The sequence below is a fragment of the Eleginops maclovinus genome, chromosome 4, assembly GCF_036324505.1.
Source record: "Eleginops maclovinus isolate JMC-PN-2008 ecotype Puerto Natales chromosome 4, JC_Emac_rtc_rv5, whole genome shotgun sequence".
NCBI classification, from domain to species: Eukaryota; Metazoa; Chordata; class Actinopteri; order Perciformes; family Eleginopidae; genus Eleginops; species Eleginops maclovinus.
In genome coordinates, this window is record NC_086352.1 from 7,180,425 (window position 1) to 7,199,273 (window position 18,849).

Below are 18,849 nucleotides of genomic sequence, written 5' to 3' on the forward strand. Positions count from 1 at the left end.
GAAGTGGGCCTCACCAGTAAAATCATAGCATAATAACCTATGAATTGCGCAACTACACGCTGTTCCCTTTAGTGCTAAAAGGACATTTACAGTTAATGAACTTTGCTTTTATACTTTTCTTTACATCCATCAGTGTAGTAATCCATAAACTGATGGTTCAGTCACCTGCCCTGTAAATGTATAACATGTATAGATGTTTTAGGTTAGTGGAAAGCAATAATATTAAGTCCAAATAGGTTCAAACAGGTATTTGTTTACATAATACACTTGATTAAAGTCAATGATTCTGTTTTATCAGAGTACAATAGACATAAAAGTTGTGAAAATTGCTGATGAAGTGGGAGAATTTTGACCACGGGCCGGAATAAACCCTCTGGTGGGCCGATTTACGTCTGTGTGCCGTATGTTTGACACCCCTGTTTTAGAGTCACAACAAAGTTGAAAGTGTTTTCAACCCTAAAGAAGTGTTTAAAGTCCCACAGACTCAGAGACACCGACTGTAAGCATTGGGATCAGAGCTGTTAAAGTGCTGAAGGTAAATCTAAAGGTTGTTGCCAAAACAACTCTCAGCCTTCTCTTCAGGCTGGTTAATCATAGTACTAACCACGCTGACATGACTCCGCCTGGCTGAGTCTCCCTCCTCGCCTCCCTGACTCATCAGGATGAATGCCCCCCCCTTTCTTCTTTACACACTGCTCATGTCTCTGATGATGAGACCGGTGTAAAGAGGCCAACACACAGCGGAGCGCCTCCAAATTGAGCAGAGTCTAAATGAAGCGTATTAGGCCATCCTTCTTCTTCTTCTTTCTCTCTGCCCCGTCACTCTCTCCCTGGGTAATACTCGAGTAGCTGAACCTTTATTTCTCCAAGAAGAGACAACATGACAATTAATTAACTGAAGGCTCTGTCCTTCAGAGTGTGTGTAGGTGTTCAGAAGACAACAGATGTTTCCTTTACAGGGTGTTGAGGTGTTGCTCCACAGTAAGGATTTTAAAATGACAGATGGGATTGTATACACAAATACACATCAGAGTCAGAGAGGACAGCCAGGAGTGTCTTGTTATAAAGTCGAGCGCTCAGAGAGTTAAAGCAGCGCCAGTGGCACTGACAAGTCGTTTGAGGCAAACCAGTGTTTTCATAAAGAGAGGGAGAGGGAGTTAAAAGAGGAACAGCATTTTGTCTGAGAGGATCTTTCTCCTCTGTTTGATTCCTCCTCTTAGTGGGAGTTGTTTGTTTGCTACTCAATGCAAAGCAGGATTGAAACAGAAAAAGGTCTGATTTGAGGAAACTGATGTTAGTTTAATATTGAATAATATGCAAAACACCTCCAAACAAAGCAGTGAGTCCATTAGATATAATTTTAAAAGGCTTTATTAGGCTCATTTCCAAGTCCATATTTGTATTAATGTCCCTCCTGGGACATGTCTCCATGCTGTAATGTTCAAAAAGCTCTTTATTTTGCTCATACTGCTAATGCAGCACTTTTTTCACCCTCCGTCTGAAACCAGAGCCCAGTCTGCTCTGAATGGTTAGCTGGCCGGCTCTGTTGTGATTAGTCAACTGCTTAGAAGATGTCCCGCTCTCCAATGTACAATTAGTTGAAGCACTAGCCAAAAGAAGCTCGAGTGTTACAGTGATGCCACTATTTAGCCTTTGCAGACCATTGACATGCACACAAACCTACATCAACACACTACAGGAAAGGGAAACTCCCAATGAGCATAGCGGGCCTTTAATAATTCACCATGTGATATACACTGTTCAAATAAACCTCTACCCCGCCGCTTTAATGCTGAATCACTGAAACGATCAACTGAACATCAATTGATTCCTACTTCTTAAAAATGATGCGGTGCTCCACATGGTTTAAGTTTAGCCCCTCAAAAATCAGGTTAAAAGGGTGGCGTTTGGAAGTTTTTGTGTTATAAAGAACTCTAATATTTATCCTATATTGCGTCGCAAACATTTGGCATTAACTGGGCGTAACACACATTGCATTTCAACGGGGAATGAATCAAATAAAAGTGCAGGTGATGATTGAGTTGAAAGCCCTTCAGTAAAGCTTTCCTCACCAACTTGTTTTGCAGTAGAAAAAGTGTGAAATGGAACCGTTAAATCCAACAGGAGAGCGCGTGCCAGACAACAAACACTTTCAGCGCCAACCAGGGCCGAGCCAAGTGTGCCACTGCAGGAAACCCAGAGCCAACAAACACAAAAGCAGCAGCTTCTGAATCTGCCAGCAGGACTGGGAGTACTTCCTTACTGGGCTAGGGTTAGGGCTTTTATTTTTGCAATATTTTCCTGACCTTTATTTGTCCGCTTACAGAAAAAAAAAATAGGCTACACCTTCGTCTATCCATTACTTCATCCAGTAAAGCTCTCAGTCTGCTTCAAACTGAGTGCTTGTCGGGATATCCAACAGCTCTCACCAACATCAGAGTTTGGAAAGGAGGTCCTACGATTTGTGTGTCTTCACAATCAGACACTCTTACAACCAAGTGATTGGAGAGGAGTTTGAAACTACTTCAATCACTTTCACCATGTACAAATGAACCCAACTTTACAATTTGCTCTGACACAGACAGTCAAAGTGTCGCAATTATCCCCAATTTTCAGATCACTGTCTACACTCCAAAAACACGGCAGACCTCAGCAGTTATTACACATCTTCCCTTTAGTCGTGGTCAAAGTGACGCTCTGTTCGAGGTTTGGGGCAAAATAGATCACGTGTGCTTTGTCCGAGACAGTCGGTACTTTGTTTGATGTTATGAATAAAGAACAGTGTCAATAAGAACTGAAGTTACAGGTACCGTTGGCTAACCCTTTACCGAACTTAGGGCTGCAGGATTCAGAAAAAATAACAAATTTGGATAATTTTCAAACATAAATGCAATTGCGATATGATTCACGTTATTTGAGCGACTGATCGTTTTTTAAAACATCTGATTGATTGATTCATGATTTAATGACTCAATAAACTGGGTAAACTAATTGGACATGTGTTATCTCCATTAAGGACGACGCTTTTAGCTTTCAATACCGTTTTATTTCTAAAGAAAAACAGCGTGTGCACGGCTACATGTTCCCAAAACTGTTGCTCTTCCCACTCCCAATCACCCCGACTGTACCGGTGAAGTCACTTAAATACCCTGTGCCCCATTGCGTCATCCACTGCTCACAAACCACAGAAACATACAAATGGGAACAACAATGCTGAAGTTATAATAAATGAGTATCTGTACCAAACTCATTTGTTTAGGTAAGTCTGTAGTATACAATTTGAACGTTTGCAGCCCTACTGTTCACATTAGCTGACATCTGAGCAAATGTATTTCCTCCTTTGAAATGCCTCACCACGCTGGACTGATGAACGTTGGAAGAACAACATTAAAGTCACATTTGCATCGGCCATTTCTGAAAGAATAAAAGACAAACTTGCATCTTCCACTGCAGAGGTTGGAAGATAATATGTTGGATAGATTCGTTGGGGCGACGGTTAGGAAACCTTCACTGTGAAAAGCTTCTCCATAACTTTACTTGCAGGATCTCTGTCGGCTCCTCATGTCGAGGCTGTCAGGGCAGGACTAAAAGTCAAGCTATTCGTCAGAAAGTCTCCAGCAGTCGGGCTTTACTGGCTGGTGACATTTTAAAAGGACCACTATGACACTTGAGTAATTTCCCTGTTGTAATCTGCTCTATGAATATCTTGCCTATCCTACAACATTGATTTAGTTAGGACTACATTGATTTAGAACTCCCATATATTTTATTTGAATGAACCAGGTCTTAATTTTCCCTTCTGCAAAGTTTTTGTTCCACTAAAACATCTAAATAAGAATAACGGCTAGCTTATTGTGAAGTGGGTTAAAAACTGAATGAGAAATGTAATTCCATATTTGCACTTTCAAAGGCTGTGACCTGGTGCTACAGCTTTCCATAGCTTCCAATAAAAAGTGACATCAGTAACCCTGAAGCACGCAGCCGATATGAAACCCTCAGCACTTAATAAAGCAGCCCTGCAGCAGCTAGAGGAAATACATTCTTATTGAGAGGAAGTGAAGATCATCCTCTAAACTAGATTTTCAATTACTCTTAAAAAAGGCTGTAAATTTACACTCTACCTCATTGCATTTCATTTTAATTTAAAAACTGCAACTTGCACAATAGTATGATACACTGCCCGGCCAAAAAAAAGGTCACAGGCCTGTGGGGGCAGTGCTATGATCTGGGGTTGCTGCAGTTGGTCTGCTCTAGGTTCAGCAATGTGCCCAAAGAATGAGGTCAGCTGACTCCCTGAATATACTGAAGGACCAGGTTATTCCATCAGTGGATTTCTTCTCCCCTGATGGCACGGGCATGATCCAAGAGGACAATGCCAGGATCCATCGGGCTCAGATTGTGACAGAGTGGTTCAGGGAGCATGAGACATCATTTTCACACATGGATTGGCCCCCACAGAGTCCAGACCTGAACCTGATTGAGAATCTTTGCGATGTGCTGGAGAAGACTTGGCGCAGTGGTCCGAATCTCCCGTCATCGATACGAGATCTTGGAGAAAAATGAATGCAAGACAGAAATAAATGTAGTGACGTTGCAGAAGCTCGTGGAAACGATGCCACAGCGAATGCGTGCCGTGATCAAAGCTGAAAGCGGTCCAACGATACTAGAGTGTGACCTTTTTTTGGGCCAGGCAGTGTGTGTGAATATAGTATCCATTGTGTATTGGTAGTCTGGTATTCTAACTTATTCTGTAGATGTTGTTATTCTTTTTTTTTTTCATTCAAGCAAAAGTATATTCTACAATAATGACTTTATAGAAAAACAGAAAGAGGAAGAAAAACAAAATCCTAAATAAAATTTAAAAAGAAACTCAACTGAATGTAATTTCCTTAGGTCTTTTTTATTTAATGTCTTAATTTTCTACTGTATATTTCAATATGAAAACACAGATCAAAAGCTACTAGTGAAACATACAAATTGAACAGCTTAGTGTGTACAGAAATGCAATGTTTACTCCAAATATACGTCCACTTTTCTGTATTTCTTTAAACGTTTTCCCTTTAATTATAGAGAATTAAAAAGCAAATAAAGTCGCAATGCCTTCTAATGGCATGTTTAGTTAAACTTGTATTTGGATTTTAAATACTTATTTTTACTTTTCTACCGTTTGTTTCACTCCGCAAACTATTATAAAACCCTAAGATTGAGCAGCCGAGTGTGTACACATTCTCAGTGTTTACGGGACCCTCAGGAGAGCGGAGGTAATGAGATTATTGAGCCGTGGCCCCTCCAGCTCTTCTCTAACCTTTATGTGAACAGCTCTCAGTGCAAAACAGTCATAACATATACACAATAATAGTTATCTGCACCTCCGTCGTCAGATAATCGCCCACTCTGTCGTCTAATGATGCAGAGGCACACAGCACACCAATGAATAGAGGCTTCAATAATAACGGTCAGAGTGATAAAGCCTTTCCTCCTTTTGTTTGAGAGCTGGAGACCTCCGGCCAACCACACATCTCACAGCAGATAAGAAACAAATCTGCACATCACATCGCTCTTCACAAAGGCCACAAACCCCACACCTCAACCCTCTACCGCCATAAAGGCTCATGGGAAATCCAAGCCGAGAGTGTGGCAAAAACAGATCTCCTTTTTAAAAGAGACAGGCTGCTGCATTGATGGAATAAGGATGTCAAATCTTTGATATGTTTTAATACAAGACTGAGTTGAACTACGTGACCTCGTATGAATCGACAAAAAACACCTAAAATAAAAACCACACTGTTTTCGTCAATCAGAAAATGACATGGATTACTTCTTTAATATGTGCTTTATTTTTATGTGGAGAACACGAGACGTTGGATTCATGATGGCTTAACTGTCCCAGGTAAAGAACAGAAAAAGAGAACAAGAGAAGGAAAGAGAGAGCTGGACGTCAGAGAAATCAACAGAAGCAGACAGGAAGTAACACTAACGGGAACAGCAGAAGAAGAGAGACAGGAAGTAAACACTAAAAGGAACAGCAGAAGAAGACAGACAGGAAGTAAACACTAAAAGGAACAGCAGAAGAAGAGAGACAGGAAGTAAACACTAAAAGGAACAGCAGAAGAAGAGAGACAGGAAGTAAACACTAAAAGGAACAGCAGAAGAAGACAGACAGGAAGTAAACACTAAAGGGAACAGCAGAAGAAGAGAGACAGGAAGTAAACACTAAAGGGAACAGCAGAAGAAGACAGACAGGAAGTAAACACTAAAAGGAACAGCAGAAGAAGACAGACAGGAAGTAAACACTAACGGGAACAGCAGAAGAAGGCAGACAGGAAGTAAACACTAAAGGGAACAACAGAAGAAGAGAGACAGGAAGTAAACACTAAAGGGAACAGCAGAAGAAGACAGACAGGAAGTAAACACTAAAAGGAACAGCAGAAGAAGACAGACAGGAAGTAAACACTAACGGGAACAGCAGAAGAACACAGACAGGAAGTAAACACTAACACTCTTTTTTAAGAGTTTACTTCCTGTCTGACAGTGTTATATATGGTATAGGGTATGTTGGGGACTATTTCCGCGGGGATTAAAACACATTTTGTGCGAAATGTTGAACTAGATATGTGTCTTGAGCTAGACGCATTAAAACTAAATAGTTTCCCAATTAAAAAGCTCATTTTGTGTTATTAATTGGCACAAAGAATGAAGCATAAGAACGGCTCGAGACACCTCCTGTGGCGAGTCAAATTATGGATTTTGTAGTAAGTAGCCGTGTAATAAGCTGGATAATATTCAGTGAGCCGAAAGGAACGCGGCTTAAAAAAAGCATCCTTTATTTCTCAGATCTGCACCTTTCAGTGCACTCCACAAAGGCCACAAAACCAACACTTGGTCTCCATTACACAAATGTCACACTTTAACCCTCTGCAGCTGTAAAGGCTCTTGGGAAATCCCAGCTGAGTGTTGTTTATCTTTTCAATTTCAGAGCAGGGTAAGGTGAAACGGGACAAAATGTGCTTTTTTGTGTGTGTTGGCAGTGCCGCTCGCTCCTGTTACAGACAGTGACTTCTGTTGTTGGTGTTTCCCATTCCCTGTGTACTTCTTTTTGTGAAATGGGTGATTTTTCTGCAGCAACCGTCTTGACGAAAAACCATTCTGTGAGGTGAATGGCAGAGAGAGATCCTTAAATGATAGCAATCATCAAGCCTCAATTCAATGGCTTTCAGTATGTACTATAGGCGCCTGTGAATCTATTAAGCAGACATTCTCCTTCTACGATGGGGCAGAAAACAGCGAGTGACGGAAAGTACAACTGCAGAGGAACCACAGTTATAATGCGTTTCAATACAAAGATTGCTCACATTGAAGGGAATGATTGCAAAATGTACGTTAGATTCAAACCCAACACATTTCCCTAATTTCTGCCTCAAAGACTCACAGCAACGGTTTTATAGCCAATTTTCTTTGCCATTGAAACACTTGGGAAATCACACGTTTCTACATGATTACCACATTCATCCAGAAGTGTCATCTTCAATCTGTCCGCGTTTCTGTAAACAATCAGCATCAGTCGTACTGTTAAACATGAGGATTCAAAAAAGTCAATTTACACAAATTCCAAGCTTTTAAAACAAAGATAAGAAATGCAACAAAAGCCACATTTACATGCATCTTCAAACCTTCAAGACTGGAAGGAAATGAAATGACTAAGACACAAACAAAACACAAATTAACCAGATTCAAGAAGCTGCTTGTCTTACATATGGAAGGATCTCATCTACAGATTTGCAGAATGAGACAACAGGATCTTTATTCTAAAAGAAAGACTGCTCTCAATCACTTGAATTTAGTTATACTTTGCTGTTGTGTTAAAATGTTGTCAATAAACCTAAAAAGGAAATCCGCTTTGGGAAAACATCTGGTTGGTTTGTGCAATGACAGTAGCTTCAAACTGAACTAAAGAGCAGAAAAGAAACGGGAACAGATGTATTTTTGGTTAAAAAGAGACACTCAGAACAGCAGTGGTGAGTCAGAAACTACTGTAGCATTAGTGGAAAAGTACTGTTATAATCTACACTATGCTTCTTAACATTGCTTAGTTGAAGACTTGATTGGATTGGTCAAGAGCTTTCCTAAACGCTGAAATGAGTCAGCCTTTTAGCACTTCCTGTCCCCTGGTCAATGGTTTTCTGAATGTGTTTTTGGTTTGGATAGCCTGAACTAAGGTCTGTGTTTAGGGTTAGGGAACACAAGCGGAAGAGACGTCATGTTTTGTTCTACGACATAAAATAAGTCAGTGAATACCCCACTGGTGAACTTAAAATAAACCATGAAAGTATCAGTCACTTGTGCCGAGCTAAGTAAGGGATAATGTGAAGCGAGGCGGTAATTATTGAAAAAAGAACACCCGACCCAAGGAAACATCGATCATTCCAAGCCCGTTCAGTTTCTTTTCCACTAACAAGCCCTTAAACAATGCCAGAGCCCATACTGTGTTCATGTTAGCGTTGACTTCCTGTGTCTTCTTCTGGTGATTTCACGTCCTGCTCTGCATTTTAACCTCTTTCCTTCTCTCCCTTGATCCTACTTAGCAACAGTGATGTCATGCTTAGCAGCGGTGATTTATCGAGTATTAACAACCTCTGAAATGTCGGAATTGACCAAACAGGATCGAGTATTCAACTGTAAAAAGCTGTCAATGACATGAAGAAAGAAGGACCCATAGTGGCCTAAAAAATGAGCATTGATTCCTTTCAACCAGGGGACAATCTCTGAGGCGGACCGACTGATGCGATGCATGTGGCTGCAAATTAGTTCTCCTTCCTCGTACTCCTCCTCTTCCTCATCCTCCCGCTCCTCTCTTCTTCTGCTTGCATAAGCCCTGAATAAGAGCAGCGGTGGAGTAATGAGTGCTCCTGGCTGAGAGATCTAACTGCAGCAGCCATCGTCCCCTGATCAATAACTGTCACCAGGGACCCCAAGGGACCAAACTACCGTCTCCTAGAGGCACAACTCTGTGTGGGGGAGTGTGTGTGTTCAACACAAATGCATGGAAATGGATGAGAGTAGTTCAGAAATGTGTGTGTGTTAGTGTAAGCACCTGCAGCTTCTCCCCGGGGTTGGTAGATACTGCAGCTTATTAGGGCTAATGGGCTTCTTTAAGGACCTTCCCTCATTATTGGGACGCTTTCGTCGCTCTTGCTGTCCCTCTTCTCCATCATGTGAATGTGGAATCCATGCCTCATGTCTCGCTGTTATGCATAAGCACAGGCATCGGGAGTGTGTGGCTAAATAAAGATTAGCTCATGACAAATAACTCCTTTTTGTGAATTCTTGCGCAGTTTTGGACTATATGGTAAATGAGCTTACAGTTTATACAGAATACAAATACAACACCCTGTGATCCTCACATGGTATTGCTGATACTCATTCAGTCTCTCAAACTGGACAAAGATGACTTTCAGTTTATATCCATTTCAAATAAGCGTTTCTACGGTCACTCCATGATAAAGAGCTGCAGGCTTTAATGCAGTTTGTGAGAGAACCAGCACACCTCCTCTGCACCATTGAGGTTAAATATGTACTTTTGTGTCTTCCTGTTTTCTGGGAAACTTCTCACAAAAATGTACTATTAAAATACGCTTGCTGTTACATCGTGTGACCACAGGTGTCGCGACAACAACCAGGACCGATCTTAAGACTGTAAAACGTTAAATGGGCCCTATTAAGCCTTTTGGGGTTCTCTCCTTCCTGTAGTGCGTTACATTGCATAGGTTTCAGTGCATGTTAATGGTCTGCGAAGGCTAAAATCCCTGTGTTCTCTCCCACATAAAATTAAAGCAATGCACTTCCCATCAGTAATCTGGTGGTAAGAACAACAACAATAAAACATTAAGAAACGATCCTTTTAATTTAAGGAAAGTAAAAACTATCACAACATCGAATGTTACAAATATATGAATCGTGCAGCCCAACAGCTGTTTCTACAAAAACACACATTTATTTCTGAACTTCTAAAGTGTGAGCGAATCGAACACCACTATTCTGCTATATTATAAAGACGATACTTGTAAAATAAAACCTATGAAAGCGTGACAGTTCTTCATTTCGATGCTTTCAACTCAATTAAAACTAATTGCTTGTTAAATGAAAAAACTCAACACAAAAATAAAAAGATAGAAACATGCTGGTACTCTTTAAAGCTTACTATCTCCGAGTGCAATATTTCTCGCTTTGGTTTGAAGAAAAAAACCACACACATAGTGAGCCCTACAATAAATGCATTGCAGAGACTTGAGCTGTGAATCTTCAGAGGAGCAGCAGGAGGAAACGACGCACAGCGGCCTGCAGGAGGTCTCCTCTCAAAGTGCGAAGCATCTCTCATTGATCTTATCCCAGAAGAAAGGAAAGGCCAAACACATCCACAGCACACACACACACACACACACACACACACACACACACACACACACACACACACACACACACACACACACACACACACACACACACACACACACACACACACACACACACACACACACACACACACACACACACACACACACACACACACACACACACACACACACACACACACACACACACACACACACACACACACACACACACACACACACACACACACACACACACACACACACACACACACACACACACACACACACACACACACACACACACACACACACACACACACACACACACACACACACACACACACACACACACACACACACACACACACACACACACACACACACACACACACACACACACACACACACACACACACACACACACACACACACACACACACACACACACACACACACACACACACACACACACACACACACACACACACACACACACACACACACACACACACACACACACACACACACACACACACACACACACACACACACACACACACACACACACACACACACACACACACACACACACACACACACACACACACACACACACACACACACACACACACACACACACACACACACACACACACACACACACACACACACACACACACACACACACACACACACACACACACACACACACACACACACACACACACACACACACACACACACACACACACACACACACACACACACACACACACACACACACACACACACACACACACACACACACACACACACACACACACACACACACACACACACACACACACACACACACACACACACACACACACACACACACACACACACACACACACCCTTTAACATACAGCTATAGGAACATATAGAACATGAATTATTAATATGACCTACATGTGGTGAAAGTGGGTCAGTGCTCTGACGTGTATGAACCCGTTTGTTTCCAAAGATCTCACAATTACAGAGAATGATTTACAGGAATGTCGATTAATGTCCGAGTGAATAATTTAAGGACATGAAGGGAAGTACTGTATATAGAGACACGCATACCGAGACAAAAATAAACTATATGTAATAATCAAAATGTTGTTTGGGGAATGTAAAAAGTATACTGAAGTACAATGATGAGGTACTTGTTCTTTATTGGAGTATCTTCTTTACTAAGTGCTCTAATTTTAAAGGGAAATATTTGTTTCTTTTTACCTGATTTAACTTATTTTAAAGCTAAAGTTACTTAAAGTTATTATATTTGCACAGAAAGTGTTGATAAATATTTGTTTACTTGTACATTTTTGGCTTTATTCTTAATAAGTTAGGTCATTTTAAGATTGTTAACATTTATTTGAGATGTTCCTGCATTGCATACTTCTACGTTAACGGGCCACATGTGAAATATTTTGAAGGTCTGGCCAAAAGTGTTTCTGACTAACATCACAGTTCTATCTTTTCTCCTCAGAATATTGACTTTTCTCTGAGTTAATTTCTAGATATTACCCCCAAAAAATGATATATTGATCTAATCCTCTTTCGTAGTCAGAAAACCCAACTTCTGCGGAGGAAGATGAAGAAAACTGATTCTGATTTCTGTGTTCTACTCCTTATCTCTAAGCAGTCATTGTTTTCTTTTGCATGCTCATGCCAGTTGGGTTCTGGTCTAAATGAGTCGAATTCAAAAATAAAACCTCATCTTCATTCGTCAATAACAAAGCTGTGTTATCGCACATCCCATGGCAGCGTTTTTAGCTAAAAAAAAAACATGCCATAAAACCAAAAAGGCACACAAATTGAGGATGAAATTGGCAGCAGCTCAGAGGAAAATGTTGAAAAAGAGCTGCAGCTGAGAACAGCGGGGAGACGAGACAGAGGAAAAAAGTGTCCAATCACCGGCAGCCGGAGCGACGGGGGGACAATCAATGCAACTGCATGAGATAAATGACACGGGTTTTAAAGACTGCGAGGTGAACAGTGAGAGAAAACACACTCAGAGCTGCAGGGACAATCACAAGGTAGGATAATGTGTTAATAACACCGTGAAAACCTGCTGCTGTAAACTAAAGGCTCGGTGAAATCTCCTTTATTACACGAGGGATTCTCTTTATGGCTCAATAAATAACACAAAAGGACAAAAATAGCTAACTTTTCCCATTCAGAAACTCCACGAACAGCCGTAATCCGCTGCTCTAAGCCTTTCATGGCAGAGAGAGGCATATGTTTATCATAGGTACACTTCAACTATGAGAGACAGAATGGGAAATCACATTGTAGGATTTTTAATGAATTAATTATAAATTCCTCGGTAAAATAAGTATTTGGTCACCTATAAACAAGTAAGATTTCTGGCTCTCACAGACCTGTAACTTCTTCTTTAAGAGGCTCCTCTGTCCTCCACTCGTTACCTGTATTAATGGCACCTTTTTGAACTCGTTATCAGTATAAAAGACACCTGTCCACAACCTCAAACAGTCATACTCCAAACTCCACTATGGCCAAGACCAAAGAGCTGTCAAAGGAGACCAGAGACAAAATTGTAGACCTGCACCAGGCTGGGAAAACTGAATCTGCAATAGGTAAGCAGCTTGGTGTGAAGAAATCAACTGGGAGCAATTATTAGAAAATGGAAGACATACAAGACCACTGCTAATCTCCCTCGATCTGGGGCTCCACGCAAGATCTCACCCCGTGGGGTCAAAATGATCACAAGAACGGTGAGCAAAAATCCCAGAACCACACGGGGGGACCTAGTGAATGACCTGCAGAGAGCTGGGACCAAAGTAACAGAGGCTACCATCAGTAACACACTACGCCGCCAGGGACTTAAATCCTGCAGTTCCAGACGTGTCCCCCTGCTTAAGCCAGTACATGTCCAGGCCCGTCTGAAGTTTGCTAGAGGGCATTTGGATGATCCAGAAGAGGATTGGGAGAATGTCATATGGTCAGATGAAACCAAAATAGAACTTTTTGGTAAAAACTCAACTCGTCGTGTTTGGAGGAGAAAGAATGCAGAGTTGCATCCAAAGAACACCATACCTACTGTGAAGCATGGGGGTGGAAACATCATGCTTTGGGGCTGTTTTTCTGCAAAGGGACCAGGACGACTGATCCGTGTAAAGGAAAGAATGAATGGGGCCATGTATCGTGAGATTTTGAGTGAAAACCTCCTTCCATCAGCAAGGGCACTGAAGATGAAGCGTGGCTGGGTCTTTCAGCATGACCATGATCCCAAACACACCGCCAGGGCAACGAAGGAGTGGCTTCGTAAGAAGCATTTCAAGGTCCTGGAGTGGCCTAGCCAGTCTCCAGATCTCAACCCCATAGAAAATCTTTGGAGGGAGTTGAAAGTCTGTGTTGCCCAGCGACAGCCCCAAAACATCACTGCTTTAGAGGAGATCTGCATGGAGGAATGGGCCAAAATAGCAGCAACAGTGTGTGAAAACCTTGTGAAGACTTACAGAAAACGTTTGACCTCTGTCATTGCCAACAAAGGGTATATAACAAAGTATTGAGATGAACTTTTGTTATTGACCAAATACTTATTTTCCACAATCATTTGAAAATAAATTCATTAAAAATCCTACAATGTGATTTCCTGGATTGTTTCCCTCATTCTGTCTCTCATAGTTGAGGTATACCTATGATGAAAATTACAGGCCTCTCTCATCTTTTTAAATGGGAGAACTTGCACAATTGGTGGCTGACTAAATACTTTTTTGCCCCACTGTAAATCATGAATTACTCATTATACCTTTAGTGTTGGAGAGTTTCTGAGTGCAAGTCAAGGCTTTGTGTGTGCACACTTTGAAGCTTTCTTCCTACGGCCGTCTGAAGGGCCTGAAACGGGGGGAGGAAGGACTATCTTTAAAAAGCTCTTTGCTTCTTTGCCATGTTTTTATGTAATATCAACGTAACATCAGGCCTCGTGTGAAAATCCCGTAAGAACAGATGTGTGTTTGAGTCCTTAATTTAGTTTCATTTTGTGGTCTTTTCTCTTTCTTCTAAGCTTTTAAACTCTCCGTACTCTACATGAGTCGGGTTCATTTTGCAGGACAAACTATGAAAAAAGTCATGAAATTACATTAAAAACAACACGTACTTTATTAAGTGGAAAGTTAAAGAGCTTTACCAGTCCTTTATCCAGGTTCCTTTTAGAATACCCTTGTCGTTTTGTCTTTGTCTAGCTGCTTTTAAACTGTCCTTACCCTACATGAAGGTTGTCTATTTTTGGAAATTACACATATTTAGAAACACACAAAAGGACTTTACATTTTCTGCTAGAATAAGTATTTTAACAAACAAATATCTATAAATCCTTCCATCTGCATTTAAAGTGACTATTTTGTATTGAAAGTATGCCTGGATCATTTGATTGATAATTCATTCAGCTTGTCTCTACATGATATTTAAATAATGAGTGTTTACCCAGGGACAGGACTGACTCCAAAGGCTCGAAATATCTAGTCATTTTCTTAAATGTTCTCATAGGTACAAACTTTTAAGTGTGATATATTTTCCATGGGGAAATATCAGACTTCCACGCAACGTTGAACTCATTATGACACGATTGAATCTTTTCCCAACGCTGGCAATTAGTTTTACAAGTTCATCAGGGGCTTGTTTTTCTGGCAATTCAAAGAAAAATGCAAAGAAAACAACAAAATAACTCCTTTTAAGAAATCATGTGAGCTAATGAATGAGGGTACGTTGCATATATACACCTTGAGAGAATGGGAGCTCATCTATTCGGTCTTAGTACGGCATCTGTCCATACCTCCTCATTCAACAGTATTTAAATGACTGTACAGTGTATGTACAAATACGTTGTATATGTTGTGCATATGACAACTAAAACCTTGAAACCTTAGTTCTCTATTAGTCTCCTTTTCTTAGGTATTACTTTCCAGAAACAGACATCCCGCCATTTCTTTCTACAAACAACAAAAGGTAATCCTACTGATCCCTGACCTGTAATATTCAACGTAAATCCATCATATATAACATGTCCTCTTCATAAAAACAGTCTTCATATTCTTTCTGATCCTAAAGTTGAGGTGATACCTGAAAACCAAAGCAGCATCAACAGTCTCCCTGCTTGTTATTCATCCCCCACTAGATATTGTTTTGAAGCGTTTGTCTGAGCCTACATACCATTTCAGCCATAACTTCCAGAGGAGTAAAGCTCTCTGAAGGAGGAGGATCCAGCGAAGCTCCCTGAGTGGGGAGGAGAGAAGAGAGGAGGGGGAGGAAACAGAGACGTCTGCAGTAAATTGAATCACTGGAGCCTTAAATATACTGCTATGATGAAAGATGCTTAATGGTGGTGCAGGCATGAGTCCTAAACCCTGGAAATGAGTCAGTATTTTAGCACTTCCTGTTCCCTCATATGTTTTTTGACGTCATTTTGGTTGGAATAAGCTCTGTAAACGACATCACGCCCAACATTAGCCGCCTTTAGCTTAGCAGTGGTGTAGTTCCTTTACAGACTAATGTCAGCTTTTTACTTCAGAAATAATATGTGCAGATTATCTTGCAGAACAAAATGTGGAAGTATCAAAAACAGATTATTTTCTGCAATTTTCCAAAATCAATGGAAAAATCCCATTGATTTTTTTGTGGAGGGAGCCAGGGCCCACTGAAGAAACAAGTCACCCCTGCACCACTCTATATCTGACAATGAGACATACCACCACCTAGCAAAGTTACTAATAAACATATTCATGCTTTAACACGTGAACAATGGAAATGTGGAATCTGGTTATTTTCTATCTTATCTATAATGAATAAAAGTGTGTGTGTGTGTGTGTGTGTTACATGCAATTCTTATTGATGATTATGCAACATGCTAAACAAAGGCATTAATCACATCCACCACCCACAACAATCCCCTCCCCACTCCTCTCCCTGCAGTGAGAACAGAGTGGGTAGCAGGGGGGTTATCTTTTGTACATGTGAAATCACGCCACTGGTTATTTACTGTATGTTTACATCCTGCTGTGTGAGGACGTTTTACTGATTGGTCTAACACGTGTTTTCCCCCCACAAATAAATGGTTTGCTTAATGAAATTAGGCAGATTTTACCCTTTTTATAAGAAAACTCTAAATATATGGACACCTGAAGCACAATAATTAAGAAAACTCCCAATTTTATTGTTTTTTAGTGAATATTATATAACAGGTAACGCAATCGAAGCAGCATTTTACATCAAAATCATGAGGACTGTAAGATGCATTCCAGTGACGTTTGGATTACTACATTTCCCATAATGCAACTCTGAATGTGTATAATACATCCACATAAATCAAACCCCACACCCCCTGGTCTGAGACACTTAAAAACCGTCAGCCCATGCAGAGATAGTAATGACAACGCTTCAGATCTGACAAAACTCCGGCACTGAAAACATTATAAAACCATTTATATTACAGAAGAGTGATAACACCGAGGGTATTAATGGGGAAGCAACTTTTCAAGTGCCTGAACAAAAAGGAAGTTTGCCCACAAATCTCGTCTCTGCATCTTTAAAAACAATCAACACATCACAGTCACAGAGTCAATGCACAACTATTTCCTCAGGAGGGGGTCCACTAATGGGCTTCCCGGTGTTTGGAATAATCCAACTACGATTTTGTGACCTCGGTGTCCTGTGACGATGCATAAAGCTTTGTGATTGGTGAAGATTAAAATATCTGCTTCATTAAAACAAGCTCCTTACTTACATTCCTTTGACCCTTCATCCCTCCTACATCCCTTCATCCCTCCTTCCTTCCTTACATCCCTTCATCTATCATCCTCCTGCCTTCCCTTCATCCCTCCTTCCCATCCCTTCAACTTTTCATCCCTTTCTTACTTCCCTACTTCCATTCATCCCTCCCTCCTTATATCCCTTTCATCCCTTTATCCAATAATCCCTCCTTCCTTACATCCTCTCACTATGCATCCCCTATTCCATACATCCATTCAATTATTCATTTCGCCTTCCCATATCCCTTTGTCCCTCCCTACCAACTACTAACCCTTAATCCCTTCCTACATCCCTTCCACCTTTCATCCCTTCCTACATCCCCTCATCCAATAATCTCTGCTGTCCTGCAGTGGCTCAGAAGGGACTTGGACTGGGAGCCGTAGGGTCGCCGGTTCAAGTCCCCGAACAGACCTAATGATGTAGTGTGGCCTGCTACTTGGAGAGGTTCAAATTCACCATTCATCCCTTCCTCACTAAACCCCTACATCCCCTCGACCCTTCATATATCCCCTACATCCATTCATCCCTCCGTCCACTCTCTTAGGTACCGTCTGGGTTCTTGTATTCAGATCAAGTAGAAGGACACCTGACACTGAACCCCCACTTTGGGTCTCTGTCTAGACTTCAGTTTGTCCTTCAGACCAGCCTCACCCTTTTTAACTCCTCCTCTCACATAACATATCTCCTGTGAATCTTTAAACGTCATGGTGTGGTCCTTGCTAGTGGAGCAAGAATTATTCCTCAATAGTGTGTGTGTGTGTGTGTGTGTGTGTGTGTGTGTGTGTGTGTGTGTGTGTGTGTGTGTGTGTGTGTGTGTGTGTGTGTGTGTGTGTAAATGATTAAATTATTACATTTCTCTCAACCAAAGTTTGACCGAAAAGAATTGGGGCATATTTATTGCTGTAAATTCCCCTTCTATCACACTGCAATACTTTTCACTGCTATGTGCAAAACACAAAATAATGGTACACTTTGGATGAAACAAACACTGAATGTGAATCAATCTTATCATCCAACTCTCTCCATCACACTAAAGAAGCATATTTCCCTACATGTTGAACTAGTATTTGAACTCCTTGCACCCTCCGAGCAAAACAGTAGCACCTCCTTCATTCGTCGGATTTATCAGTAAATAAAATAGTGATTTTACTCAAACACACACACACACACACACACACACAGAAAAGCAGATATGACCCACAACCCATTGCATCTAGCACTCGAAACTAACAAGAAGCATGACGCCCGACGTCCCAAAGGTCCCAAAGTAAATGCAGTGATTCACATCAATAACTTAAAGAAACATTTACCACGGGTAGCAAAAGGTTAAAAGCACCACACTGCACCGTCACAGCTCTGCACGTCTCCCTGGTTGCATAACTTCAATCAAAAATGAAAAAGGTAAATTAATATTGAAGTGTACGTCTTTAAGCTTTGCATCACACTAACCTGCCAATGCTTCACTGGGGAAACTGAAAACTGTATAAAGTGGGGATTGTTTTGTTCAACGACAAGGAGCGACTGGACTTTTAGTGGTGAAAGGTTTTAATAACTTCATCATTTTAGTTTTGCGTTCCTCTTTTACTATAGATATGCAACTTTTTAGCAATTCAGTTCTTGCATTTAAATATCTTAAACCAAAACTACCTCAAGAAGCTAAAAT

The 18,849-nt window shown here is 41.0% G+C and overlaps 1 protein-coding gene across 1 annotated transcript in view; it reads right to left on the reverse strand.

Moving 5' to 3' along the window:
• Positions 1-18,849, reverse strand: part of shank2a (SH3 and multiple ankyrin repeat domains 2a) — a 200,651-nt gene that overhangs the window by 169,236 nt on the left and 12,566 nt on the right. The window contains 1 exon segment of the mRNA XM_063882408.1: positions 15,591-15,653. Coding sequence (XP_063738478.1) covers positions 15,591-15,653 — 63 coding nt within the window.